The sequence below is a fragment of the Castor canadensis genome, chromosome 9, assembly GCF_047511655.1.
Source record: "Castor canadensis chromosome 9, mCasCan1.hap1v2, whole genome shotgun sequence".
In the NCBI taxonomy this organism is placed as follows: domain Eukaryota; kingdom Metazoa; phylum Chordata; class Mammalia; order Rodentia; family Castoridae; genus Castor; species Castor canadensis.
Genome location: NC_133394.1, coordinates 113,291,829 through 113,318,768, shown reverse-complemented (window position 1 = coordinate 113,318,768; position 26,940 = coordinate 113,291,829). Strand labels below are relative to the sequence as shown.

The 26,940-nt window shown below is 39.8% G+C and overlaps 1 protein-coding gene and 1 long non-coding RNA gene across 3 annotated transcripts in view; one reads left to right on the top strand and one right to left on the bottom strand.

Moving 5' to 3' along the window:
• Chic2 (cysteine rich hydrophobic domain 2) overlaps window positions 1-16,062 on the bottom strand; it is a 54,678-nt gene extending 38,616 nt beyond the window's left edge. Inside the window, exon 1 of one of the 2 annotated variants that reach the window (XM_020161797.2) lies at window positions 15,796-16,062. In XM_020161797.2, the coding sequence (XP_020017386.1) occupies window positions 15,796-15,914 (119 nt within the window). In that variant the 5' untranslated portion in view covers window positions 15,915-16,062. Of the gene's footprint in view, window positions 1-2,580; window positions 2,871-15,795 lie in introns of those variants that run through there. The other variant, XM_074042228.1, reaches the window with a different exon arrangement.
• A 2,208-nt stretch (window positions 16,063-18,270) lies between these two features.
• On the top strand, window positions 18,271-26,510 carry LOC141410768 (uncharacterized). Its single transcript, XR_012435552.1, has 3 exons — window positions 18,271-18,386; window positions 20,840-20,993; window positions 25,187-26,510. It is a non-coding gene; the product is annotated as an uncharacterized lncRNA (long non-coding RNA).
• Window positions 26,511-26,940: the final 430 nt, after the last annotated feature.

Here is a 26,940-nt window from a genome sequence, read left to right as displayed (position 1 = left end):
CAAGTGATGCCTCAAATGGTACAGCACCTGCCTAGCAAGTGTGAGTCCCTGAGTTCAAACCCCAGTACCACCACAAAAAAAAAAAGAGACTTACATACTAATGAGTCTGCTAAAAACACAACAGAACTAAAAAACAAGTTCAATAAAGTTATAGGATGCAAAATCAATATACAAAACAATTTCATTTTTATACATGAGCAATTAATCTGAAAATTAAATTAATAAAATACATTTTAAAAAGATCACTCAAGTTTGATAACATAACTGCAAAATATTACCTTAATGGGTTTTGATTTGACATAAATTGCTTAGTTTTGATACTACCGTAGTTCTAGGTTTCCCTGTTTTTTCTTTCCTTAAGTTTGGCAGAGGTCATAGTTTGTTAGGATAAAAAAATTCAGTCTAAATTTATATTATAAATTATTCCTTAAATATGATAAAAAATAGCATATTTTATGCTAAAATAAAGTACAACTGGCCTGAGACAGTACCGGAAAGGCCAAATTTCATCCCATTGACAATCTGATATGCTTAAATGAAATGCAATGATTTCTACATTTGGCAAAAAGTTGAATCCCTCAGATTCTAATACTCTAACATTCTGCTAACCCAAAAAGCTGAAAGCAGCACTTAATAATTTAAAAGTAGATTCAAGGTGGGTAGCATCTTTATTTTGTTTATTTTGTTATCTATAAAGAGTAATAAGCTGGTGGAGTGGATCAAGTGGTAGAATGCCTGCCCAGCAAGCGTGAATCCCTGAGTTCAAACCCCAGTACCGGGGGAAAAAAACGGACACAATTACTATAAATAAAATAAAACCTTTAAAATATTTTATGTTGACAAGAAGATCTTAAGATGGAAAATATTGTATAGTGTTAGTAAAATTAAAAATTGTTACCACCATTCTAGAAATCAATTTAGCATTAAAAATATTTATACCTTTGTCACAGTGAATTCTCTTTTAGGAATATAATCTCAAAAATAACCTGAAATGTGGATAAAAATTTGTGGATAAACAAGTCACTGAAACTTTATTCAAAAACATAAACATTTATTCATATTACAGGAATGGTTAAGTATATTATAGTATCTCAATAACAGAGTATTAGGCAACCTTTAAAAATAAAATTTGCAAATTAATAGCATGAAAAAGTGTAAAACTGTACTTTACCATGATCTTAACTATAAAGAAAAAAAAATCTTATAAAATTGACAGACTCTGCAAGGGTATAATCTAGTAAAACGTAAAAGGACCTAAAAATGTACCAGAAGAAAATAGGTACAGCAACACCTATATATTGATGAATAATCAAGAATTCTACAATGATATTTTGGTATTAAAGCCATTTCTGTTTCATTTGTTGTTTCATAATGTTTTTAAAAAATAAGTCCTTGCCAAGTGCTAGTGGCTCACACCCATAACCCTAGTTACTAAGGAGGCAGAGATCAGGAGGGTCACTGTTCGAAGCCAGCCCAGGAAAAGACCTTGTGAGACCCTATCTCAAAAAAACTCATCACAAAAAAGGGATGGTGGAGTGGCTCAAGATGTAGGCCCCCTGAGTTCAAACCCCAGTACCACAAAAAAATTTAAAAAAAAAAAAAAAAAAAGATAGGTCCTACTTTTCAGTACTGGGTAACTATTGCTAAGCAAATACTTAAAAAGCATTTTATATTATGCACTGCCAACACAGTTTTTCCCATGTGAATCTTTTACTTGGTATTAACTAGGTACTTATCATGTGATGTTTAGGTTCACTAACCAAGTTTCTTGAATGCATTTCAATCTTTTCCATAATTCAGACCCATATAAACCCCAGATCCTTTTACTTCAGCTTTAAACTTTTCTATGTTCCTTGTAGCTTCTCATATAATGTCTTTTAGAATTCATTACTGCATTGTCATTTTGAATTAAGATATGTTTTGAACTCATGATGAATTCTGTCTTTTAAATACTCAAGAATCTGACTGCTTCGACTGGTCGGTGTTTATTATCCTTGCTTCTGAGTTGCTGTCCTATTTCTTTTTGCTTTGAGGTACTGGGGGAGTGAACTCAGGGCCTCATACTGATTAGGCAGCACTCTACCTCTTGGCCCACGCTCCAAGCCCTATTTCTAACAATAAGTGTTTTAAAACAATAGAAATATTATACAATTATGTTAAATACAACACATCGATATGGAAAGCTACAACAGCTGCCTAACTAGGAGCCCCCTATACCCTGAGTAGTGACCCACAAACGGGTACTGACTTTAAGAACACTAAATCCTTGAGCTGGCAAGCAGCACATCAGATGCAGGGCCCAACAGAGCTGCCCAACTTAGACCTTACCAACTCACAATCAGGTCTTTTTCCTATGGTATCTGAATACGAGACTAAAAGTTGGTAACATGGCTAAGGGCTAAAATACAGAAAAAGGGTTTAAAATGAAGTCAAAATAGTAAAGCTGTGAATAACTGGAAATAAAGTAAAGAGTAAAGAGAAGCCAATATAAGCAGAAGGTATGAAGTACAAGGGAAAGCAGCCTGCCAGTTCTCAATACAACAGCAGAAGCGAGGAGTGAAAGTAGTTGAATCACCTGACCGTGCACTAGAACAGGGAGCAGAGGACATATGGTGCTGAGAAAAATGACAGAGTAACTGGATCACCACAGCAACACTGTATCCACAACAATAATTTTCCAGCCTCCTGAAGCCTGGCTGTACAAGGGCTAATTTCCTGTCTTCCTTGGTCCCCAGGCGTTCTTATAAAAAAATTCCACTGCTTAAGGCCACTTGGGTGGTTCTGTTCTCTGAAATATAATAATTCATATTATAAGAACCTATAATGATAGTGGCAAATGCTCAATATAATTTTAAGCGAAAAAATGTTAAAAAAATGAGTATGTCTCAATTTTTAATAAAAATATTTACATACAAACAGAAAAACAAAATTTTAATCCATCAAAATATTAGTAGCAGTTGATCTCAGGTAATGAAATTATGACATTTCATTTTTTTATATTTTCACATTTTCCAGTTTCTCTAAAACAGGTGTTAGTATTTAAGTCTAAACAAAGATTTCCAGAAAAAAGTAAAATAGAAAGAACTAGTTACACAAAAATATGTGATTTTTTGCCTCTTAGTGATTATAAGTTTTATTTTCTGCTAACTGGGAAATACAATTTCTCAACTTTTAAATAACCTTTACATTTTCCTTATAATTAGAAAAGTGATTAAATCCTAAAGAAAAAAATAGGTATACTAAAAGGGGTTTTGTTTTAAGGCCAAAAAAAGGGTAATGAATATACAAGTGACGTGCTTAGATGTAGAGATAATGCTACTAGTTTTAAAGTACATTTTAAATTGGGGAGGAGGGGTGTTTTGTATGACAGGATCTCACTATGTAATCCAGGGTGACCCTGAATTTACCATGTAGCCCTACTGGCCTCAAACTCTATTCTCTTGCCTTAGCCTCCAAGGTGCTAAGATTATAGACATACACCACCAGGACCAGCTTAGAGTATTTTAAGAGGCATCTTAAAGTATATTTATGTACAAACAAAATATAAAGAATTTAGAAGTTAAAAAGAAAAACTAATTTCTAATTATTTAACAGTACAATCTCAGAATTTGAGAGTTAAAAAAAACCACACATATCATCCAACCCTAACATTCTATTTTACAGATGAGACTGATATATAAAAGGCAAGTAACTTAAAAAGTCCATTGGCTAGTTAATATGTAGGACCTAGGACGGGGTCTTACTCTTGAAACTAATAGCTTTCTGTATAAGAGAAAATGTTATTCATTTGAAGTGGAACATTCTAAAATTTAGGAAAAAATTAAGAATTCAGGAGACTTCATTTTCTATCAATAAAAAGTGTAAAAATTAAGACTAATATATAATAAATGTTAAAGTTCTCACAGAATCTAGAAAAAAAATGTTTCTGAGCTTTTCACATTTGTACCTAAAATCCCCAAACTAATGTGAGTTTGTTATAATGTTTGTGTTAGTAATATAGAGAACACATAACTTTGTTGCTTCAGTTCAATAAAGTAATTAAGCAAATGTCTCTGAAGCCAGGTTGCCTAGGTTGAATCCTGACACTGCTATGTACTTTATGTGTCTGTTACCCTGAACAAGTTAGTTACCTTTTTTGAGCCTCAATTTCCCTACCTATATATATATGTCAGCGATAATCTATGAAACTCATCAAAATGAGTTCATGTATATAACATACCAAAAATACATGGCATAAACCCTATATAAATGTTAGCCACTTTTAATATTATAATATAAATGTCTGTTTTTATTATTGTTATTATCCTTCAAGTAAAGTAATACTGTCATTTAATAACTACTATGGAACATTATAAATTAGAGAATGACTAGATCTCAACAACTTTACAAATATCCTCATCAACAGCTTACCAAATAAATTACCAAAGATCAAATTGACTAATGTTAACTGCAAAGGATTTCCAACCTTCTACCAACCAAGTATGGAGGAAACAGGGTTCACAAGAGAGATACTGGTTTCAAGATAGCCATGCAATACTGAAGGGTTTACAGCTAATATGGGTAAGCATTTGGCCAGGAATCCAGTCAGGGAAAAACCCAAAAAAGTTACTGTGATTAAGGTGAAATAGCAATACAATGGAGAGAGAGAAAAAATAAAGCAAATCTTCCTTCCAGTTTTATTTGCCTCAGATAAAACAGATCAAAGGTCAAATGCTGTCCCAAAGTTTTTGTTTGTTTGTTTGTTTTTACAGTGCTGGGGATCAAACTCAGTGTCTTGCACACAAGTGCTCTACCACTGGGCTACATCTCCAGCCTCATCACAATTTTTTTTTTATTTCAGGCAGAATCTTACTATGTTGTAGTCCAGGACAGCCTCAAACTCATGATCCTCCTGCCTCAGCCTCCCAAATGCTGATGTTACAGGTGTGCACCATCATGCCTGGCTTCCCCCTCAAAAATTTTGGTGGTACTAGGGTTTGAACTCAGGGCTCTGTGATTGCAAAGCAGGTACTCTACCACTTAAGCTATACCTCCAGCCCCTAAACTTTTTAAGAAAAAAAAATTAGGAAGGTTTCCTGGGTTCATTTTGCAGATGGGACAGTTGCCGTATAATGAAAAAAGTTTTAAAACTTTATTCTTCTCAAAGAAGTTTACTGGCAGGCATGGAGGCACATACCTGTAATCTCAGCACCCACAAGGCTACAGCAAGAGGACTGTGAATCTGAAGCCAGTCTAGGCTACATTAGAAGACCCTGCTTAATACGCCTGGCTCAGACTTGTTAAAAGAGGATAGACTTTTTTTCTGAAAGAGGAAGTCACTATGAAAAAAAAAAAAAAAGTAGCACAGAGTAAGGGGAAGAAAGAGAGCTATAATTTTAAACAGGGAGGAGGTAAGGTAAGGGAGCCGGGTGGCTCACACCTGTAATCCTAGTTACTTGAGAGGCTGAGATTGGAAGGATCATGTTTCAAGGTCAGGCCGAGAAAATAATTCTTGAGACCTCACCTCCAAAATAACCAAAGCAAAACGGACTGGAGGTCTGGCTCAAGTGGCACCTCAAAGTGCCTACTTTGCAAGTGCAAAGCCCTTAGTTTAAATTGCAGTCCCACCCCCAAAAAAGAAGATAACTGAGAAGGATTTGAAGATGATGAAGGATCTAGGATATCTGAAGGGAATATTCCAGAAAAAGGAGTCAATGCAAAGGCCCTGAACCAGAAGCATGCCTAGAATAATTCAGGTCAGATTTGAAGACAGGGCCAATGGCTCTAGAGAAAGAAAAAGACATCAACGATGTGACAAAAATTTTGTTCTAAATAAGCAGGATGCTGGATCTGTTCTAAACTGAGAAGTCTGCAGTTGATGTTGTTTGACGGGAGCATTATAAATTCGGTTTTAGATATTTTGGATTCTGAGACACTCAACCTGTACAAACCCAGATTCACAGGATTTTATGTTCCATAGATACGGCAAGACCTGTGAACATACGAACTAGAAATTTTAGACTCAAACTGATCACATGGGCTATGCAGATGGTAAATGAAGACAGCATTTTATTTCCTAATGCTAAACTCTGAGCTCAATGGAATCGGATTTTTAGCTATTTCTGGAAATGAAATCATAACTATGGAAGAAGCTAACAGATTCTGATGCTTCCAAATCATGCCTTAATTCTAACTGGCTGCCTCATTATGTGTTTGATTACCAATGCAGATTAAGGAGAAAGAAACGGAACTGGAAGTACTCTCTATTTACACAGACGACACAAAACCCCTGAAGCAAGAGACATATATATGACTCTTAGAAGAAGTCTAAAAATGTTTACTTTGTGTCACATCGTGAATAATGTTTGGATTCACTGAGCTCTATGAAAGTGTAATCTTATTCATGAAATCCCATGTCAAATTCACTGTCATAATCCTCACCACTACAATCTTATGCTCTAACATTAGCACTCTGCAATTTCAATTAAGGTTATCTTGTCAAATTTTTCTTTTTTATTTGGTGGTACTGGAGTTTGAACTCAAAGCCTTGTGCTTGCTACATGCTCTACCACTTGAGCCACACCTCCAGCCCTGAATTTTCACTTTAGTTATTTTTGAGATAGGGTCTCATGTTTATTCCCAGGCCAGTATGGAACATGATTCTCTTCTATACTTCCATAATAGCTAGGATGATAGGCATGCACCACATGCCTAGCTATTCGTTGAGATGGGGTCTCATGAACTTTTTGCCCAGGCTGGCCTTGAACCATGATCCATCTAATCTCCACCCTCAGACTAGCATACTGTCAATTATTAACAGAAGATTACACATGTTGTTATACAGTGAAATTTATATAAATGAATACTGACTTAAATTCATTGTATTAGCTAACTTCTGATGATATAGGGATTCAGATGATTATCTCAACTACTTTAAATTATCTATAACAGATTAAGGAATTATACATATTTTAAAATATCCTCATACTTACATAAATCTTATGAGCAAGACAATGATGCTAAATGTTTACTTAAGAAAATATACGGGCTGGTAGAGTGGCTCAAGCAGTAGAGCATCTGCCTAGCAAGCATGAGGTCCTGAGTTCCAATCCCATATCACCAAAAAGAAAAACTGAGTTGGCTTCTAATACAGATGCTATAGCTTGGATCTTAAGTGTCTCCCAAAAGCCCACATGTTTTGGGCTTGGTACCCAAAGTGGTGCTATCAGGTGATGGAAATTTCAAGAGGAAAGGCATAGTGGGAGGCTTCCAGTTATTGAGGGCATGGCTTTTAAGGGGACTGTGGGACCCCACAATCTCTTTTTTCAGTCTCTTTTTGCTCCCACCATAGGTTAGTGGTTTTGCTCCACCTTGCACTATCACCACGATGTGCTGCCACAGGCCCAAAGTAAGAGGGCCAACCAATCATAAAACTTCCAAAACTGTGAGATAATATAAAACTTTTCTCTTTTTAAGTTTATACAACTATCTCAGGCATTTGTTATAGTAATGGAAAGCTGATTAACACAATAGAGGACCAAAAATATTCATCTCAATTAACATTCACAATTGAAATGTTTAGAAAAGGCAAAGAGAGCTGAGTACATAGAAATTCCTTCACTGAACTAACAAAGGACTCCACCATAACTACAATGCAAGATCAAAGAGAATTTTAAAAAAGGAGTTCTTGTAGGATGCTTATTATATATACATTTACTTCTTATCAATCAATCAAAAAGAAAGATAGGTACTCCAAAGTCCAACCAACTCTACCCTAAGTAAAGTTCAAGGAAAAGTGCTTAAAGAAGAGGAAAAGGAAGAGAAAGAGAAAAGGAGGATGAGGAGGACAGGAAGGAAACTAATTTATCTGGGCCATTGTGAGAAGATTTCAGCCCTTGTGGCTCCAACTCAGTTTTAAATGTAAGATCTTTCCCTCAAATCTAATGAACAAATAGTTACAACTATCATACATCTTGTATCTAAAGAATATGAAGGTCCTCACTTCAATCTCTATGATCCCAGGAGAAAACCCCTCCACTCTGACACATGCTTCCTTTTTTTTGTTTTTGGTGCAGTGGGGTTTGAACCCAAGGCCTCATCCTTGCTAGGCAGGTGCTCTACCACTTGAATGACTCCACTGGCCCAGACACATGATCTCTTGGTATACCAGATGTCCACAATAGAATACAAGGGCAAGTATGTCATCAAACAGTCTTCAGTTCTTTGACTTCTCTCCCGACAAAGCCACAAAACAAAACCACATACATATAACAACTGGCAAATCAAATGACAAAAGTGGCCACTACTATGTTTTTCCATATGTCATAGGAAAGTTGTGAAATTTGATGGATTATACCCAGAACTACAGTGTCTCCTTATCTTAAGACCACAATCCTAACCAGGTTACTATCGTGTCTCTAGCTAGCCTGCTGTTAATAGCCTCCTAAATTTCACTTGAATCCTTTTACAATCCTCTCTGGCCCCCACTCAACTCCAACTTCATTTCAGGCACTATCCCTTTTTTATTGTTTTCTAGCCATAATACTGAAGTACCCTTTCAGTTAGTTCCTTAGGCAAGTCAAGCTTATTTGGCTTAAGAGTCTTGGCACCTGCCCTTCTCTAGACTTGAGGTGCTCTTTACAAGATGCGGTCATCCCTTCCTAAATGTTATTCTCCCTAATCACATTAATTTCAATCACAGAACCCTATTGGTCTCCTTCTCAGCAATTTTTATACAATTTGTCTACTAGCTAATTCCATGAGGGCAGAAACTACGTATCTTTTATTCACAACTATATACCCAGAGCCTTACTTACTTGGCATAAAATGGGAATTTAATAAATACTTGTTAGACTGGGCAAAGTGGCTCCAGTCTATAATCCTAGCTACTCAGTAGGTGCAGACTGGTAGGATTATGGTTCAAGGCCAGCTCAGGCAATAATTCATAAGACCCCTTTCTCAACCAATGGCTCAGCACAACAGTGTGTGCCTGTTATCCTCAGTAATGCAGGAAAGCACAAATAGGAGGAATGTGGTCCAGACCAGCCTAGGCAGAAAGCAAGATTCTATCTAAAAAAATAACCACCGCAAAAAAGGGTTGACAAGATCAGCTCAAGTGGTACAGCGCCTGCCTAGCAAGTTCAAGGCCCTGAGTTCAACTGCCAGTACTACCAAAAAAATTCATTCATTAATTAAAAACTCTCATTAAATTCCTTATTCAGGAAACCTCTGTAAGATAACTGATAATCAAGAGAAAGCCAGGTGCCAGTGGCTCACAACTGTATAATCCTAGCTACTCAGGAGGTAGAGATCAGGACTGCAGTTCAAAGCCAGTCCAAGGCAAATAGTTCTGGAGACCATAACTCAAAAAACAAAAACCCAATACAAAGCAGGACTGGTGGAGTGGCTCAAATGGTAGAGCACCTGCCTACCAAGCCTAGCAAGTATGAGGCCCTGAGTTCAAGCCCCAGTACTATCAAAAAAAAAAAAATTAAGAGTAAAAAATTCTGAGCAAACAAAACATCATAAAACCCAAGTACTAAAGTTTAAAGACCTAAATTCAGCATTTAGAATAAACTTTTTACTTTATACCTGGTTCTAAAAAGGTTAGTTTTTAAATTTGCAAGTACAGATCAGTTAGACAGAAGAAGGTAAACAGAAAGCAACAGCTCACACATCTAAAACTCAAGACAGTGTCATCTAGATCTCAAACCTCAACATACCTCATAGTTGAAGACATCACCAACAACTCATCTGATAATATCTGTTTTTGATTAAATGATTCCTTTAGTCAATCTTATAATTCTGATTTATGCTCAGGATCTTGTTTTAAAGCAACAAAGCATATGCCACATTTTAGATTGATTTCCAACAAAATGGTAAAGATTAACCAAAAAATGTACATATGGGGATAATCAAAACATACGGTAAGAATTTGTTGATGCCTATTATGGATCCAGGTCACTAGATAAGTTATTTCTGACTCTCACCCCTAACGGCTAAGGTAGATACTATCCCTTTCTGCAGATGGAGAAAACTCAAGAAGGTAAATTTGGCCAGGTGTCAGTATAGGAGGCAGAGAACAGGAGAATCGAGGTTTGAAGCCAGCCAAGGGCAAAGTATGAGGAGACCCTATCTCAAAAATACCCAGCACAAAACAGGGCTGCGGAATGGCTCAAGTGGTAGAGCGCCTGCCTAGCAAGCATGAAGCCCTGAGTGCAAACTCAGTACTAGAAAAAAAAAAGAAGTAAATTTGCCTGTGGTTAGTTAGAAAGTGTCTAAGAATTGAAACCAGTATGAGTGATGTCAAAGACCACAGCTTCTATAGTACCATCATTACTTTCCAAATGTATCTGATATGAGAATCATCATCCAAAATCTTCATAAAAATAAAAATTCCTAGTGCACAATATGGTGATGCATGCCTGTAGTCCCAACTACTAAGGAGACTAATGTTGGAAGATCACCTGAACCCAAGAGTTCAAGACCAGCCAGACAACATAGTGAGATTCTGTTTCAAATATATATATAAGTAAAAATAAAATTCCTAAACCCATCCCCTAAAGATTCTGGTTGGGCAAAAAGTTGCCCAAAAAATCTTCTGCAGAAGATAACAGAGCATGGAGACTTAAGAGCATGTATTGCTCCAAGTTATATTTAAAGCTTAACCCTATTCAGAATGGAATCTGAAGTAGCTATACAACAGGTCAGAAACCCAAGTCAGCACAGATATTACAGAGACTTGAAATCCTTTGAGTATATAGTTGGCCTAGTGTCCTGAGTCAACTCAAGTTGGAATTTAAGAGTATTTCTCAAAAGCATTATTCTTTAGAGTAATCTAGAATAATAGTATTTGATTAATTAATAACCTACAATTTAATTTTCACTACTTAGCCCCTGAATTCCACTTAGACAGTCATATACAATTCTAAGTACTAGCCTACTTCAAACCTCTTGGTACGCAGAAATCCAATACCAAACTCTACAGACTGAAACCCTATGTAAATTTTTAAATTCAAATATAGTACACCTTTGAAGCTCCAATTCATTACCGTATTTCTCATTTCTTTAAGAACATTTACCCATTAAGATTTAATAGTTGCTACAATTAAAACACTTAGTGGGCTGGCAGAGTGGCTTAAGTACTAACAGAACCTGCTTAGCAAGTGTGAGGCCTGGAGTTCAAACCCCAGTGCCACAAAAAAAAAAGGGGGGGAGGGGGGAAGGGCAGGGGAATCATATAAAAGACTTAGTATTTTTTCTTCATATTACCAAAAACATGTTCAAAGTCATATTCTCAATCAAATTAATTTCCTCTCAAATAATTAGGAATAAGAAAAATTTTTCTGAGGGAAAAATGCCTATCTCAAAATGTTATTTCCTCACTCTTTTTGGGGGGGAAGGGCAGTAGCAGGTATTGAACTCGAGACCTGGAGCTTGAAAGAGAGCCACACCCCCAGTTCTTTTGCTTTTAATGTGTTTTTCAGACAGGGTGTTGTGCTGACTTTACAAGGGCTGACCTAGAACCATGACCCTTCTCCTCCACCTCCAGAATACCGGGGACCACAGACATGCATCATCCTTCCAGGCTCGCTTTTGAGACAGGGTCTTGCTACCTTTTTGCTCTGTGCCATCCTGGAACCAGTATCCTCCTGTCTCTGCCTCCCAAACAGCTGGCAAAGGTGAAGACCTTACCACATTTCTTTCATTTTTAAAAAGAGCTGTTTATTTTCTCTATGTAAATAAAGAATTCTGTAAAATAGTTTGCCTTCATTAGTAAGTGCAGACAACAGTGATTCCTTTGGCCATTCAACAAGATCCAAAAACGTATGGAATTACCTCATCCATTTAGAGACTATTTTAGGACCTGTATAATAATTCTAATTAAACAGCAGAGAAATAAAAACTAATAAACACAATCACTGCCCTCAAAACTTTACAGCTTGTGGAGAAATATTAATAAGGTCTCCAAAAATCTCAAAACAAAAAATTTCATCTTTACAAATGGAATATACCAAGGCAGGCACAGTGGCACAGACTTATAGTCCCAGTACTTGGGAGGCTGAGACAGAAGAACCACTTGAACCCAGAATTTGAGATCAACCTAGGCAACACAGCAAGACCCTGTCTAAAAGTTTTTTAACAAATAAATAAAAATAAAAATGGGATATGCTTTATATTATGAGCTGGGAATTAAGACATTTTAAAAAATGATTCCTTTGATTCTATAATCTGGGCAAATTGTGTTCAGGTTTCTTATTGCTAAGGGCAGCATCGAACCCGGCAGTCAATACATTTCAAGAGACACTATTTTACTACCTCTACCATTTGAAAGATGAATAAACACTAAGGTATTCTTGTGATCTTTCCTCACAAAGACCATATACACCATAAAGTAGTTTCCAAACTTTTTCATTTCAAGACACATTTCTAAATCTTCAGTCTTCCAAAAAATATCTTAGATGAAGATGAGCAATGGGTGGTGTTCAAGAGCCATTAATCAAAACTGTTGCTGAAGGATAAGGAATTATTTGTGGCAACGGTAAGATTACCAGAACATAGCATATGAAGACAAGGTAATTTAGTAAAATTAGAAAAGAATATATTAGGAAACAAGCCTCAGCAAAATAATTTGGCTCTATGACATGGCTTAAGTTAAAAGTCAAGGATAATACATACTCTAGGAAAGCCCCAAGTTTGCGCCTGACATCAGAGGAATATGAAGCAGGATGGGAACAAATACCAAATAACAGCAGTTATGATAGCTTAGCTAGTTAATACTGGCCTCAAATTACTTTTTAAATTTTAATTTTTACATTAACATGGCCCTTGGAGTTATCATCCTTGTGAAAAAAATCAGTCTTAAGTAAATTATCAATATATTCTGCATAATAAAGAACTCCAAAATTGGAATGGGAATGTAGCTCAGTGGTAAAACAACTGCCTAGCATTTACAAGGCCCTGGGTTTAACCCCCCAGTACCCAGGAGGAAAAAACTCCAAGTTTAAAAATATTAACCAGTCTGGCCAACACCAGCTAATAAGTCACTTTTTTCCCTCATTTTCATTACATAATGAGAAGTTATCAAAAAAGAAAAACAGAAATTTACTTTTAATTGAATTGACAGTTCAAGCCACGTAAGTTACATGTATATAAATATTATGCAATAGAAATTTATTATTTCCTTCCCCTTTTACCACTTTTTTAACCACTTTTCCTCAAAATATACTTTTCTACACAAGATTTCTCCACATTTCTACATGCAAATCTAACAATAAAGAAAAATATTACATTCATCCAGAAGAATGTCAACAAAGAATACTGATCATGATAGAAGTACAAAGTAGATGTCATTGGGGTCAGTATAAAAATATTTGTATTAAAAGCCACTTTCAAGTAGACTTTGTGCAAATTGGACACTTTGTTTCCTATGTCCCTAAAATTTGGTAATGCTCTAAAATTAACCTTTATCTACCTATGAGGTAGAAAATGGAAGATAACTTACTTTACACCTTACCACAATGATATACCAATCATATCATATGAGAATACAAAAATTTCTAAAATAAAATAAGAGTAATACTGGAGTACATTAAAGTAGAAAAGTAAAGTAGAAACACGGCAAACTCAAACATACAGATAGATCTGTATCTTTCCAGTCTGACCTGGATTACGTATGATTAAGTTTCTACTATCATTTACTTTCACATTGGCAAGAGAAGACTGCTCAGATCAATTCCTTAGTGAGAAAAAAAAAGGGGGGGAGGGGGCATAATCTTCCATAGTATTGCTGTAACTTTTTAATTAACTCTTCCTGTTTATACTCAAAGACAAGAAAAAACTGTACAACCTCAACAGTTGTGATAACATAGAAGCACCAATTTACAGGTGCTAACTTGGCTACCCAATCTAGTATGCCTGAGAATTACACATGACAGTCACGTACAAGTTTTGTATTTGTCACCACAAAATGGGCTTGGTTTTCAGTCCACAAAGATTCTTACTCTCATTGCAATACTTCACACAATAATTTAAGCACATCCAAGTTGTTTGGAAATGGAAAAATTAGGTGGTTAAATGAGTATGTTAGGTTTGAAAATGACAGTACTTTTTTGGGGGGGGGTGGTACTGGGGTTTGAACTCAGGGCCTCAAGCTTGCTAGGCAAGCACTCTACCATGTAAGCTATTCCACCAGCCCTGTTTTGTGTTGGGTTTTTTCCAGAGAGGGTCTCACAAATTACTTGCCCAAGCTGGCTTCCAATTTAGATCCTCCTGATCTCTGCCTCCTGAGTAGCTAGGATTACAGGAGTGAGCCACTAGTGCCCAGCAAGTACTGATTTCTTACTAGTGGATTTTCTATCTGTTCCTCAAAGTGGAAAACTGTATCTGAGGAAGATAATAACTAATAAGGGCTAGAATTTAATAAGCCCATTACCACATTCTGTGATAAAAATTTTTGCATGAACTCAATCAATCCTTAATAATCTTAAAAGGTAGTGACTATAGAAGCTGGGTGTGTAGCTTAGTGGTTTGGGCACTAAAAACATTGTGATATATGTTAAAACTTAACATCTATGATACTTGGATATGACATGACAGTTAAAACACTTAATAACTGTTATTGTGATCAAACTCATGGTCTCCTCAAGGTGCTGGGACATTGTTAAGTCAACAGAATACAAACTACCTAGTGCTAAAAAAAAAAAAAAAAAAAAAAAATCAAAGCATTACATAAGCAAATGGAAACAACATGGTCAATATGGCTGGTCTCCACATATTAAGTGCAAAGATTCTGCCGACAATCTTCATCACAGCACACCCATTTACCCACCCTCTACCAAAATACAAGGGAAACTAGTCCAGACCTCCTCAGACTGCCCAGCCTTTCAGACTTAGGAAAACGGGAAGCGCGGAGATATACAAGTTTGATCTGTGATTTGAACCCTAGATATAAACTTAAAGGGTATCAATACTTCAAGCAGTGCACAGCCTGACTTCTCAGAAAAACATTAAAAACTTCCTGCTTCCGGACAGCTCATTACTTGGTTCAAGTCTGAGCATTCCTTTATTAGTCATGACCTTTCTGAAAACTTTCATTCCTTATTGCCTGAATAATACTGGACTTCTGATGTTGCTCGTAAGACTTACAGGAACTCTAATGAAATGAAGACGCCAACGGAAAGTTCATGCCCCCAAGAAGGACTTGGATCACAGATAGCCCTCATCCAGTAGACCGGATTTTTTTTTTTTTAAAGCTCGTTGTAAACACCCATCTTTCTGCGTATCTTAAATTTAAGTTCATGTTTAAATTTTTATTATTTACAATTACAGAAGCTTGCATTAGTTGCAGCAATTAACTGTTAAGAAACGGGGAAGATCTGTGGGGATGTGTGAAATCTACAGACACACGACAGTGAACCTCACTACCGATTGTCACTAGGGTCTTTACACGGTCCAGAGCTGGCCTCAGAGCCGTATGTCACTAGGCTCAATGATCCAAAGGACCACGGGGAACCCGGGGAGGTTCATAATTACGCGTACCTCCACTCCGAAGCTGGAGCCGGGGGCCAAAGGGCAGACCCCACAAAACCCCCCCTTCCACGGCGGGGACCACCCCTCGCCCAGGCCAGGGGCCTGCTGGGGGCGCGGGGGAGGAGGGACAGCCTGTCCCCACTAGGGAGTGCAAAGCACACAGAATCCAGCGAGTCCTCACCCCCCACCCCCACCGCGGGCGACCTCCGGGAAGAGTCCCCCCGGCCCCCGCCCCGGGCCCGCGCCCGGTCCTCGCGCTCGCGCTCGCGCTCCGCCGGGCCTTACACTGTGACGTGACCGGAGCCGCGGACCACCACCGGGTCCGGCGAGTACTTGAGCAGCTGCTCCTCCAAGGCCCGCTCCTCGTCCTCCTCCTCCTCGTAGATCTCGTCGAAATCCGCCATCCCGCGCCCCCGACACCCCTGCCAAGGGGCCTTGACTTCTGGGCTCGGCGCCGGGGACCGGCTGGCGAGGCGGCCGAGGAAGAGGGAGTCACTGCCGCCGGCTCGGAGGCCGCGGAGTTCGCGCTTGGCTGTCGGGGTTCTGGCTACTAAGGAGATGGGGTCCAGCCAACCGCGGCCGCCATTACCATCGGCAATAACAACAACACAATGTCAACATCCGCCCGGGGGCCGACACCTCCACAGGCACCACCGCCGCCGCCGCCGCCGCCGCCGCAGCAGCAGCAACTCAGGCAACCACAGCAACAGCCAGAGCCGCCCGCAGCGGGAGCTGCCGGCTACGGCATCGCGAGACTTGCCGGGAGTGCGGACGAGCGGGCGGGCGCGCGCACGTGCGGCCTCGCGCGCTCCCGGGACGCCGTCTGTCCCCCACTGCCACCCAGCGATGGGGCCCGGGCGCGCGCTCCCGCCGGGGCGGCCCCGCCCTCCGGCTCTTGGGTCGCTAACCCGGAAGGCTGCCGTAGTAGGGGCTGGCGGAGGTGACCCGGTTCAGAGAGCCGAGCTCGGGATGCCCAGTGGGATGTGCAGGTCCCCAAAGTCATCTCTAACCCAAACAAAAACCCGGTTGGAAGCGAAAATTTATCATGCGTGTGATTGCCACTTTGTCTAAAAATCTGATCTCAATTTTGTCAGTTGTTTTAGTCTACAATGAGAACCAGAGTCTACTTCCCCAACTTGAGACCAACAAGATACACTGCAAACAATCTCGTCTACTAACTACAAGATTTCTCAAGACATCTCCAAACTCAAACATCTTGTCCCTTAAATACAGTCCTATATGTGAGGCCAGCAATGCTGATTTTTTTTTCTTAAAAAAAAATCTCACCAGTCATGCTATGAAACAAATTGATAAATTCTCTGGATTCCAGATTAGAAGATGCAGTTCCCTGCCCAAACTCTCACCAAACAACCTGCTTTCTTCCATGACAACCTTAGGGAATCTCTTCTTTTTTTACCAGTAAAAATAAAGAAAGAAAGAAGAGAGGGAAGGAGGAAGGGGAAAAGGAAGAAAGAAGGAGGGAAGGAGGAAGGGAGGGAGGGAGGTAGGAGGGAGGAAAGGAAGGAAGGAGGGAAAAGCTAAGGATATTTGGTTTCCTAATCAGGCATACAAAAGCACAAGGGCAGGAATGCACTCCTAAGGCAAAAGTCTGGATAATGAGGCTCTACTGTAGGGGGAGGAAAGGATAGGCCTACTGGACCCAGTGCTGCTCAGCCCATTCTTCAAGTGCAATGCTCACATCCTTGGAGTTCACTTTATGAGTCATTGCCCAAGAAGAAAAAGTGCAAAGATCAATGTGGATGGTGAGAAATGTCAAACAACCTGCTATTGGAAACAGTTGAAGAAAATGGGCATAGTGAATTAAGATGAAGGAAAAACAGTGTGTGTCAGACTTGTCTACCTTCCCAGAGGTATATATTCATTCAACAAATCTTTACTGAGCTCCAACTATGTGGCAGGCACTATGGAGAGTGTGTGTGTGTAAATGAGGCAGAGTCCCTGCCTTCCAATAACTTCTGTCCTTAACATAAGCAATTGTAATTCTCTGTCAAGTCCTCAGAAGGATATGCCGAAGGCGCTAATGCAGCACACAGAAGGCAACTTGGTCTAGAGGCTGACAGACCAAGGTTTGGGAATCTGACTTTGACTCTCAGCTGTGTCACCTACTATGTGCCATGGACAAATCACTTAACCTCTCTGTTCCTCACGTAAAAGATAATAGCACCTACCCCACTGGGCTGCTCGACAGACTAAATGTGTTAATATATAAGAAATGCTTAGAAGAAGGCTTGGTGTGCAGTAAAGATGAGTGACAACAGGCGGACTTTCAGGCCCCATCCAGCTGCCTGACTATGAGAATCACCGTAATTTTCTGCATTGCGTAATGCTTTGCTATTTATGAAGTACGTACATAATATACCATTTAAGGCCAGGTGTGGTGGCACATGCCTGTGGTCCCAGCTACTACAGAGTTGGAGGTAGGTGGGTAAGATCCAAGGCCAGCCAGGGCAGAGTTAATGTGAGGCCCTCTCTGAAAAACGATATAAAGCAAAAGGACTGGGGGTGCGGTTCCAGTGGTAGAGCTCTTGAGGTCATGACTTTGGTCCCTAATATCACAAAAATAAAAAAATAAAATATTTAATATCCACCAGAGACCCTCATAAGGTAGGCAAGATGGGTAATTTACTCCTTAGTTTCAGAGATGCCATGTGACTCTGTCGTGGCCACATGGCTATTTAGTGGTCTCACTCAGGACTCTGACACACTAGATGTGCCAACCTCCTGAATTTCCTCCTTGGCAAGAAGCAGGTGGCCAGTAGCTATGCTCAGAGGAGTGGCTGCAAACAGGAGGAAGAAAGGAACAAGAGGGAGAAGTTCGGCCTGTTCCCAGCACAGCCTACACCCTGCGTGCTGTGGTAAGAATCCACCTTTCCATAGAAACAGCAGCCAAGATAGGGGGCTGCTGCCCTGAGTATCTTACCCGGCACACAGCTGACAACTTCCCAAGGGCAGAGGAAACCTTACACAGCTCCTTCAGTCTCCAGCACCTTGCACAGCTCCTGCTTCAGAGGACTGTGAGACCCTTACCCTTATCTTAACACTGGTTCTGTGTGGGAGAAATGTTTCCATTCTAAGGTTTATTCAACAGAGAGATCTTTGTAACTCCCAAAGCCTGGGTATAAGGAGGGGCTCTGCTTCCCTCCCTTCCTCTTTTTCCTGTTCTGAAAAACCTGCCAGTGTATGGGACCTAGGAACAAGGCCAAGAGGGTGAGGGAAGATGAGTCAAACATTCCTCCATAATTGACATCATAATGCCAAACTCCACCCCCAGCCTTCCTGGGTCCAGTTTCCTGTCAAGCTCTTTCCAGCAGTCTCTCCTGAAGATATATCCATGCTCTCCATGTTGAGGGGCTCACCTGTACCCCACTGAGCACCCACCCCTCTATCTGCTTCTCTCCTTTTGGGTTCCCCTTCATGCTCCTGCCTCACTTACTTTTACATTTACTTTCAGACCAAATGGTTCAAAACCAAATAGGATAATGACTCAGGGCCTCAGGAGGCAAGTCTTCTGTTGCTTTTAAGGCAGTTATTCCTAGGTGTGAAGCCCTCCACTTTTGGGCTACCAAGCCCACTACCAAGCTAAGTGATCTTTAGCAGATTCAGCTTGCTAAGCTTACCGTACTTCACCTAAAATAAAACCTATGTCATAGGGTTATCAAGAATCAAATGAGATAATGCATGATCTATGTACGAAATGTATCCTCCCCCTGAATTCGTGTGCTGAAGCCCTAACCCCTAATGTGATGGCATTTGTAGATGGGAACTTTGGAAGATAATTAGGTCTTCCTAAGGGTCAGGTCTTCAGGATGATATTAGTACCTTTATAAGAGATACAGAGAGCTTGCTTGCTGTCCCTGTCTACCACATACGGACACAAGAAGATAGCTAATGGAAAGCCACCAAGAGACCCCTCACCAGGAGCCAAATTGGCTTGATCTTTGACTTCCTAGTCTCAGAACTGTAAAAGGTATATCTGCTGTTTAAGCCATCCAGTCCACATCGACTGAATGTTTGTGTCCCCACAAAACTTGTAGGTTGGGCAGGGTACAGTGACACATGCCTGTAATCCAAGTACTCCATAGGTGGAAGCAGGATCATGAGTTAGAGGCCAGCCTCTTTCAAATGTTAAAATTATACCCCCAAGGTGATGGCATTAGGAGGTAGACCTTTAGAAGGTGATTAGATCACGAGAACAGAGCCCTCACGAATGGGATTAGTACCCTTAGAAAATAGGTCTTGGAGAACTAATTTGCCCCTTCCTCTGTGTGAGGACACAGTGGGAAGTCAGCTGTCTGTGAATAAGGAAGTGGGCACTCAACAGAAACATCTGTCAGCTCCATAATCTTGGACTTCCCAATTTCCAGAACTAAGAGAAATAAATGTTTGTTGTTTATAATTCACCCAGTTTATTATATCTTGTTATAGCAACCCAAAATGGACTAAGACACAATGTTATTTTGGTATGGCCGCCCAAGTTGACGTCTAAGCAGCATATAAACCTTCATTCATTCGTTAACATGCATTGAACAATTCTCCCGTGCCAAACACTGGCCATAGCTAGGGATTTAGCAGTAAGGCACTCAACAAAATGCAGTCCCTGCCTTCATAAAGCACAATGTCCACTGAGGAGGCTGACAAAGAATTATATAAATAAATATTGCAAGTGCGATCGGCCCTGTGCAGAAGTCCAGGGGACTGTGAGTAGTGAACAGACCTGAGTCACTCTGAGAAATCAGACTTCTTGGGCTGATGGAGTGGCTCAAGTGATAGAATGCCTGCCTAGTAAGCATGAAGCCCTGAGTTCAAGCCCTGATACCACCAAAAATAAATAAGGATTTCTTCTCTGGGGAAATGACATTTAAGCTGATGAGTTAAGCAAAGGTAGGGAAGAAGAAAGAAGAGAAAGCTCCACACAGTGTGAATGGCAAGTTTAAAGACCCTAAGGCAGAAAGGAGACTGGTCCAAATGTAGAACGAACTAAACCCAGTGTGGTTGGATAGCAGAGAGTAACACAGAGCCAGGTTTGAGATGGGGTCAAAGATGTTGGTAGAAATTTGGCCTTGGTCACAAGTCTGAAATTTATCCTAAAAATAAAGATGAGGATGTGCACATCTAAATTCCCAAATGAGGACCTAGTAGTCCAGCTACCCTGAGGTATCATCCTCCCCACTGCTTCTGCAAACAGCCCATGTTCGGCACCACTGCACCAGGATTTTTGGTAAATCGTATTTTGCCATGATTGAATTAAGCTGATCATTTCCCCAATTCCAATAGTAGACATGCGACCTAAAATTTGCTCCAACCTTAGGGTTTTGATGTCCGGAGGACAAGTCATGGATAACAACAGCACTGCTGCTCCAGTGCCCCAGGACTGGATAAGGTGTGTGCAGTACAACATGCAGAAGGCCTTCGGGGAGCAACTGTGACCCTCTTCTGCATCCATACGACTGAGGCAATTAAGGGTAAGGGGGAAAAGATGTCGTAAAGTAGAATGGGAGCTTCCTGAGGGCAGACCCTACCTTGAGGAAAAGCAAATGCTTATATAGTATAAAGCATTTGAAGTATTGTTCTAAGCAATTAACCTTAAACACCCTGCTACATAGGGATCTCTATGTACATTTTCATCCCTATTTTGCATATTCTACAAATTGAGACATAAGGAAATTAGGTAACTTGGTTCAAGGTCTCACAGCTAGGAAGCAGTAGAACCAGGACTTGAGTCTGAGCAGTAAGTTTCCTCACCACCATGCTACATGGTCTTAAATGCCAGTAGACAAATATCTGGGTAACTTATACCTCTACTTTCTGAACATCTACAATAGTGCTCAGCACTGAATTTTAGTACCTAACAATTTTTTCTAGATCATTTTACACTATATATGTGTTTGGTCCAAAGTTTGTCCCCAAAATGTTTTTATAGTAAGTCTGTAAATGTGAATTATCTTAGAGTCCTCTAGACTAATATCTAAATTAAATAATATCTACATATTATTTGATTTAAACCAACACGGAAAGTATGAAATATAGTTCCTGTCTCTTTTCAGAGGCTGTCTCTGACTCCATTGGTCTCTGTTTGGTCAACAGCCTCCTTAACATTTGGGGCTTATACATGGCTGACAGCTGTGATAGCTGGCCTTCCGGATGTTCCCTAATGAGACTCAACAGCTGGTAATCACACCTTTCTGTAGTCCACACAGAACAGAGCTGACCTGTGTGACCGATAGGATTTGTGAAAATGGCAGTGAGTGACTTCTGAGGATAGATTATAAACGACGTAAGATTCTCTTAAGTCACTTGTTCTGGAGGAAGCAGCACCAGGTCAGAGCCCTATGGAGACAGACTTACAGGAAGAGGAACTGAGGCCTCCTGCCCTTCCCCTGAGCAGGCCATCCCAAATTACATCCTTCACCAGTCAAGGCTTCAGATGACTGCAGCCGCAGATAACATCTTGACTATAACCTCCCAAAGGACCTCATGCCAGCCCACCCAGCTAAGCCATTCACCATTCCTAGCCCACAGGAACCATCAGAAATCATAAATGTTTGCTGGGTGCTATATAGCTCAGCCATAGACCGCTTACCTAGCATGCATGAGGCCCTGAGTTCAATCCCCAGCACAGCAAAAATAAACAAAACAAAATAGTAATAATAATAATAATAATAATAATAATAAATGTCTGGGGTTGCTTTGTTTTGTTTCAAGACAGGATCTCAACATGTTGCTCAGGCTGGTCTCAGGTGACCTCCCAGCTCAGCCTCCCAAGCAGGGGACACAACAAGCTATGCACCACCATGCCTGGACTATTGCTTTACAGCACTAAGTTTTGAAGTAATTGTATATAGTAACAGACGACTGTTACAGCAAGGCCAGAAGAAAAAGGGACTAATCCTTCCTTCCTGATCCTAAATATCATAAGAAAGAATAGAAAAGCAAAGAAAAATAGACTGAATAGGTTGTTCTACTGTTAATTTGTAGTCTTAAGTGAGTTTTTGTTTGTCTACATAAAAGTTTCTTAGGTTATATTTTTGATTAAGTTTTGTCTTTTGCCTCTGTAGCATTGTCATAGGACCATAGGTGATTTACACAGATTCCCAGTATGTAACTTTTAAGATACTGAGCTTTACTTTAAGGCCTGAGTGGCACAAGTAATCTTTGCTTCTAAATGGGTGCCTATTCTCTAACTTGTTGGTGCTCTCCCTGAGAGTGAGTGCCCTTCTCACTCGTCAGTGTTTAGAGCTCCCTCTGTTTTTTATACATGATACAGAGAGAGTCAGATTTTATAGATATAAGCATGCTAGTCTTCAGATTTGAATGAGATTAGGTGCACTCAGCCTCATTTAAGATCTTAGAAGAGAACTTGTCCCAAACTGGGCATGGCAGTGCACATCTGTAATCCCATCTACTCAGGAGGTGGAGGCAAGAAGATCTCAAGTCAAGGCCAGGCCCAGCAAAGTTAACAAGTCTCAATCTCAAAAAAAACAATGCAAACAAAAGGGTTGGGGCGTGGCTCAAATGTTAGAGCAAAGCATGAGGCCCTCAGTTCAATCCCCAGTACCATGGTGGTGGGGGGGAAGAACACCTTGCCCCTGATATTTTCTCATATCCTTTTCTTTCTCACTATATCTACATTCATTCTTTCACATTTTTCTTTTCTATTTTCACTGGCTAGTATGTTTCAATCTTCTTAAAATCTGAGTTATGCCAGGTGTTAGTGGCTTACACCTATAATCCTACCTACTTGGGAGGCTGAGGTTGGGAGGATTGCAGTTTGAGGCCAAGCTGAGCAAATACTTTGGGAGACCCCTATCTTCAAAATAACCAGAGCAAAATGGACTGGAAGCGTGGCTCAAGCAGTAGAGCTCCTGCTTTGCAAGTGGGAAGCACTGAGTTCAAACCACAGTCCCACCAAAAAAAAAAAAAACCAAACAAAAAACCCCAAAGATCCTGAGTTACTCTTATATGGAACTACAGTATAAAAAACCAAATTCTTTCAGTCAGTTACCATTAGTGCTTCAATATCCAAGGTAGTATGCTTCTTCTAGTGATGTTAAATATGAAGGAGACACATTCGTGACTTTAGGCTGAAGAGAATCATTTACTAAATCTGCACTTGATATATGTGAAGATCCCAATGTGTCCTTTAAGACTGAAATGGACTATGAGGTAATTAGGAGGTATAGAAAATTAAATGCTCCTTCCTTACCAAGAGATTGACTTAGGTGCAGAATGACCTAAGAGTTTCAAGTGAACAGAAATCTTGCTGTTACCTTTGTTGTTGTTCAGTTCATTTGGAAGACATGTAGATGGGAACACATAAAGGAATGACTTTATTTAAAAAGATAAGGGAGCAGAATGTAGTGGCTCATGCTTATAATCCCAGCACTTCAGAGGCTAAGGCAGGAGTATTGAGAGCAGTTTGAGGCTAGTCTGGTTACACAGCAAGACCGTGTCTCAGGAAACAAACAAACAAACTAGCTTGTAATTCTATCTTCTGTGGAAGCAAGATTGGGAGGATTGAGAATCAAGTCCAGTGTGGGCAAAAAGTATGAAAGACTCAATCTCAACCAATGAAAGTTTGGCATGGTGGTGCACTCCTGTCATCCCAGTAATGAGGGGGAGCATAAAGAGGAGGACTTCAGTCCAGGCCAGCCCAAGCATCCTATCTCTAGAATAGCCGACACAAAAAGGGCTGGTAGAGTGGCTCAAGTAGTAGAGCAATGGCCCAGAGAGTGCAAGGTTCTGAGTTCAACCCTAGTACCACCAAAAAAGAAACAAAACGTGAGGGGGAAATGAGGCAAAGGAAAAAGTAGAAATCGTATTTATATCCACGATATTTATATCCATGTTCACAAAGATAGAGCAAATGATTTGGGAGAACCCCATCTTCAAAATAACCAGAGCAAAATGGACTAGAAGTGTGGCTCAAGCAGTAGAGCTCATGCTTTGCAAGTGGGAAACCCCAGTCCAACAACAACAACAACAACAACAAAAAACCCCAACATTTTACAAAACACATTTACATTTTACAAAACACACTCATTACCACATCAGCTCTGACCCTCACAGCACCCCAGGGAAGGAAGTAGGCAAGGGGATATTTTTCCCATTCCATCAACTTCAAAGGAAACTGGAGTTAAATGACTTATCCAAGCTCAAATGGCTCTTAAAAGGCTGAAGCATAACTAAGATATAAGATCCCTAGGATTTCTGGGGGCGAAGGTTTCTACTAAATGGAGACAACATAAATAAGACAGAAAAATATACACTTAGTAAGAAAAGGAGGCTAACCATTTTCTCTCCATATAATGAGCAATTGTTAAGTGATTATAGAGAAGTTAATAGTTGTCTCCAAACATTTAACAATCCCAGGATGATGTATAAGAAACTGGGTAAACAGTTGACTCAATGTTTGTTGTCCTCATATGTGCCTTGGAGCTAATTATAGGTCTCATCCACAGAGCTTTTGTAAGGATTAAATGAGATAATGCATACAAAGAATGATAAGCACTCAGTAAATGTTGTTATTGGTGATGTTATTGTTTTTATTGTTAATCGGGGTGGATAGACTACTAAAGAAGGAGTAGTATATTAGTTTTCATGCTGCGTTGCAATCAGCCAACTCTAAATTACCTTGCTTTGATTCTCTCATCTACAGGGGAAGACAGTAATGCCTCCTTCACAGAAACTACTCACTATGACGGATCACATTCTGAGCATCTACAAAGTCTTGTAGATGTGTCTCTTCCACTTTTTCTGAATGACAAGCAGTCCTCCATTCAGACCTGTACAGTTCAATGGCTGAACAGGAAATAACAGTGGACCTGACCTTATCATTTTCTTTCTTCTCTTTTCCTTCCCCCCTCCCCTTTTTTGGGCAGTACTAGGGTTCGAATTCAAGGTCTTACACTGCCTAGGCAGGCTCTCTACCACTTGAGCTATGCCCCTAGCCCTGACTTAATCAGTTGCTAAGACTCAAGTGAAGGGCTCACATTATATATGATATTTCCTTGAGGTGACAATGCACAGGTCATCTGAATGGACAGGTTATTTTGCTGGAATAACCACAGAGATCAGCGTGAGAGAGTCTCAGATGTGTCCTCCAAATATATGCACAAAGCTGTCGTGGTTGCTGCTCGCCTTAAGCATGATCCAAAAATCCCACTCTGACGGTGGTTCTGCTAGGTCCCTCTAACTTCGTTCTCACAGCAACCCTCCTGACGCCCCTACTATAAGGACCTGTTGTTCAAAGGCATGTCATGTTACTAGGTGATAATTCTTGTTAGTATCTCAGAGGAGTCCATCATTTGGGGTGAGACTGTGATTGTTGGCTAAATCAGTGCCCATTCAGACCCATCTACACCCTGGAACATCAACGTGTGGTTCTAACCTCTCCTGCCTGATTTAAGATGCTCTAGAAGTAATATAACTTGGCACATGAATCTTAAATCACAACCTTTTTGGGTAATAATCTTGGATTAACTAAAAATGACTCCAACCAATCGACGAATGTAACATTTCTCACATATCGAATCAATAGGGCTTTTTTTCAGGTTACTAAAATAAGTTTACTGTAGCTCAGAATCCTACCACTATACACACATGAGCTGCTATTTTAATTAACACCACTGCCAAGGATCAAATACTACTTTCTATTTTTCTACTGCAGTAGAACTGGACTTTTTCTACTTCAGGGATGATTTGGAAAAATAATTTTTTTATTGATGGCTGAGTTGATCAGGACAGTCAAGTCAAATTTAATACAGCCAGATTAGTTTATTAGTGCTATAAAATAGTCCTGTAATTCCTTTTAATCCCTCATTTATTTCTGAATTATGATGAAAATGATGTAGAAACAATCTTATTAACACAGATTGAATTACATTATATATGTATTGAGCCTTCATTTGTCTGTCCACCCAACCTCCAGAGAGCACTTGTGACTGCATGATATTAACTTCTACAATCTTAAATTTTTTACTATAGCCTTTCTTTTCCAGATAGGAAATAAAGCTTCCTGTTCCAGAAAATTGACTTTTATTTTTGCCTTTTGATTTTTTCCTACATTTTCTTTTCCCTGATATTTATTATTTGCTGGCCATAATCACACCAACCTTTTTTCTCTCTCTTCTTTTCCTTTACCAGCATCTCAAAGGTGCTTTAATTGCTCACTGAAAATATGTGTTAAAAATTTAAACCACATGCCATTCTTGAGGATTAATACTCAAGAAGATTTCTTTACATGTAGACTGCATAACAATAGATATTGAAATATTTCTTAACAACAGAAAAGATCTTGGTCAAAGCCATGCATTTTTTATCATCCTGGGGACATGGACAGTCAGCAACTGTCAAAATCAACTTCCTAATGTGGATTTACTCTAAGAATACCTACTCTCGTGAAATGATTCT